This window comes from Diplotaxodon limnothrissa, linkage group LG3 (assembly GCF_057381915.1).
Source record: "Diplotaxodon limnothrissa isolate DT_005_m linkage group LG3, D_limnothrissa_male_GT1.1, whole genome shotgun sequence".
NCBI lineage: Eukaryota > Metazoa > Chordata > Actinopteri > Cichliformes > Cichlidae > Diplotaxodon > Diplotaxodon limnothrissa.
Window position 1 is genome coordinate 22,929,809 of NC_140598.1, and position 3,293 is coordinate 22,933,101.

General features: G+C 44.1%; 1 protein-coding gene across 1 annotated transcript; it reads right to left on the minus strand.

Annotated features, from left to right (window-relative positions):
• Positions 1-465: 465 nt before the first annotated feature.
• Positions 466-1,860, minus strand: LOC146634992 (nuclear factor 7, brain-like). The gene has a single exon (XM_085350495.1). The coding sequence runs from the start codon at positions 1,855-1,857 to the stop codon at positions 466-468; it is 1,392 nt and encodes a 463-aa protein (XP_085206621.1). The 5' UTR covers positions 1,858-1,860.
• Between the last annotated feature and the right edge of the window lie 1,433 nt (positions 1,861-3,293).

Sequence of the window (3,293 nt, forward strand, 5' to 3'; positions counted from 1 at the left end):
ATACACTGAAATCTCATTTGTGTCATGAAGAAAGTCTTTAATCAAACAGAATTCAAAGATCAGAAACATTTCATATATGGAGTTAAACATGAATCATTGTTTCAACAACATATTTATTGTTGTCATAAACAGACAAGAAGACAACAACAAACTGCTCCTCCCATTCAACACATGTCAGTCCATATCCCAGCAAACTAAATCATCTCCATTTACACATCAAATAGAAACATGAATCACTTGGAATGATTAGAAACTTGATAGAATTTCAAATCTAGTTTGGGGAGTCATTCAGTGAGAAACAGTGAAATGATTTTCCATGTGAAAAGGTGGACAGCAGAAACAGAAAGAAACAGTGAAACTAAAAGAGAAACAAAGAGCTTTGGAACAACGAGGCAGCAGGAGGACAGCTGCAGTTTAACAGCTTCAACTCACTGACAGGAAACAACATTAGAAACATCATCATCCTCAACTCATCTGCTGCACTGACACTGACACCTTCAACGGACACACCTTCACTTTATCAACAGTGTTAATGTATGGAAACATTCTGTGAGTGAAAGTGTGTGTGAAGGTGTGTATGTGTGTGTTAGTATCAGGATCAGAGAACGACAGCTTTCCTCTGTTCCAGTCCAGATTCACTCTGATCCTCTGGAGCTTCTGCTGGACTGAGAGAGTCGTGGATGGAGCTGATGGTGAGAGTGCTGAGTATTTACCTTTATAGAACTGTATTCTCCATAATGCAGACCGTATGCTTCCCTTCCTCTGCACAGACTCTGCTAACACACCCAGTGCCCACCATGTACTGTCTCCAACTTCAACATCCCAGCTGTGAGTCCCTGAGTTAAAGCCCTCAGAGCCCAGGACAGAGCTGTAATAATCAATCCTCTCTGGATTATCAGGAAGCTGCTGCCTCTCTCCTCCTCGTCTCACACTGGTCAGATCTTCAGACAAGATGAGTTTTGGATGAGCAGTGTTTGGGTCCAGAATGAGAGGAGTGTAGGAGACCATGTCCTTCATGTTGTTCCAGATGTTGAAGGTCAGGTTGCCCAGGTGTTTGGCCTGGTCTATCAGAGCTCCTGAGGGCAGCTGTGGATCATCCAGCAGGGGGCAGCGCTGGACTCTTTCCACTGCAGCCTTGTAGTTGTGCAGGAATGAGACGTCTTCAGCTCTCAGCTCGTCCTCTGTGGCCCTGACTGTGTCTGAAAGAGCTGCTATCTCTCTGCTCAGAGCCTCCATCTTCTCCTTCATCATCCCACTCTTCTGCTCCTCTTCCTCCCTCAGTGCAGCCAGCCTGGCCTCCTCTTCCTCTGCTAGAAACTGGTGAAGCTTCTTAAACTGCTCCTTAATCTGCCTCTCTGTGTGTCGGGCCTGGACCTTAATGTGTTCTGCTGTTTGATCAAACTTCACTTGAACTTCTTCACAAACCTTTAACTTCTTCTTTAAGGGCTCCAGAGTTTCCTGAAGTTCCTTCTTGTGTTGTTGTGCAGCTTCATCGATGGGTCTGAATCTGTGATTGGTGTGTTTTTCTGAGTCTCTGCAGATGACACACACTGGCTGCTGATGGTCCAGACAGAAGAGTTTGAGTTTCTCAGAGTGCAGACTGCAGAGAGCCTCTGAAGCTCTCTGATCTCTCTCCTGTAGGAACGACTCACACAGGTTCTTTAAAGCCAGACATAAAGGTGGATCCTCCTTTGAAGATCTTCTGTTACAAACTGGACACTCGTGTGTTGGTCTCTCTCTCCACCATCTCTTCAGACAGTGTTCACAGAAGCTGTGGCTACATGACAGAAGAACAGGATCTCTGAAGACCTCCTGACAGACCGGACAGCAGAGATCCTCCTCTGATCTGGAAGCCATTGAGTCTGTGAGTGAAGCTGAAAACAGCAGACAGGAAGTACAGTCAGTCCTGGCTCCCCTCCCTCCTCTACCACCTTCACTGAAACTTCCTTTGAGTCGTGTTTTTGCTCAAACTCACATTCAGTGTGTGGAGCGTCAGCAGCTTGAAGCAGCAGTGTTGGAGTTTTCCACTTTTCTCTCCTGTAGCTGGACTCACTCAGAGGAAGCTGCTAGTTTGGTCTGAGCTCAGTCTTGCTGTGTTGTCGATTGCAGTGTTAGGCGATAGCACGATAGGGAAAGAAATAAGCTGGAAAATGGGCTCTATTTTTACTGTTTCCCCTCCTGGAAGCAACGTGAGGGATCTCATGTATCTGATGTTACCAAACGAAGATGTCAGGCTTGGAGAGCAGCGGTGAGACGAGCTGATATCGAGTTCTCTGTCATCATTTTTTGTTGGTGTGTTCTCCACATTTTCATTCCGATAAGTTCTAAAGGAATTCGTATTGCTCTTTATAGGCTTTTAGTTTTATTTTCAATGCGCTGAGGTCATAGAAAATTAGAACAAACAGCCTAATGTCTCTTGGTATCCAGGCGCAAGCAGTCTCTTTGTCTTTTGTGCTGATTTTAAGCATGGTTCTGGCAGACCTGCTTCCGACAGTGTGTTTGTTTTGATTTGTGGCTTTCTAACATGGCGCCGCGATCCCACAATGCACTGCGGCGTGACATCAACTCTAAAGCCCTATAGGGCACACACAAACACACAGTGTTGGAACGCCGATTACAAGATGCTTAAAAGCAGCTCAAAAGAGAATGGACTGTATAGAGACCGATTGCGTCCAGAGGCGAAGCAGCGGTACTTGCAGAAAATAGCGTGCATTGGAAATGTGGACCCGTATGAAACACGGCCGTGGAGTAGAAACCCTGAAGACCAACCGCTATTGACGTAGCCTGATATATTTTCGTACCTTGTCTGTGGAGTCAGCACGTACAAGTGGTCATTCAAACAAAGGTAAATCAGCTCGAGTACTGCAAGTGAAACGCGTTTGATTTCCCTGCAAACATTCACATTAGTGCAGCATAAATTCATTCATGAGGGGAAATTACAGTGAGAACATGTGGAGGCTGTTAGAGGGATAACATAGTGAGTTCAGTGCATTGATGTGACATTGTCCTGAAGGATTGTTATTCTTTATGGTTAAAGAAATTGCACTATTCATATTTATTATAAATAATTCTAATTATACATCTTGCTTCCATGTTTGTATTCTGTGTCACTAAAAATACATTTTATTTTAGTTTTATACTTTGATTAATGACCTGCAGAATCTCCTTATCATATTAAGTGATTCATAATTGTCACTTTATGCTTTCTCCATCTCTAAAGTGATGACATCCTTGCATTACATACTTTAGGTTCATTTTCTGCAGGCAGGTTTCTGACAGAGAACAGGCAGATT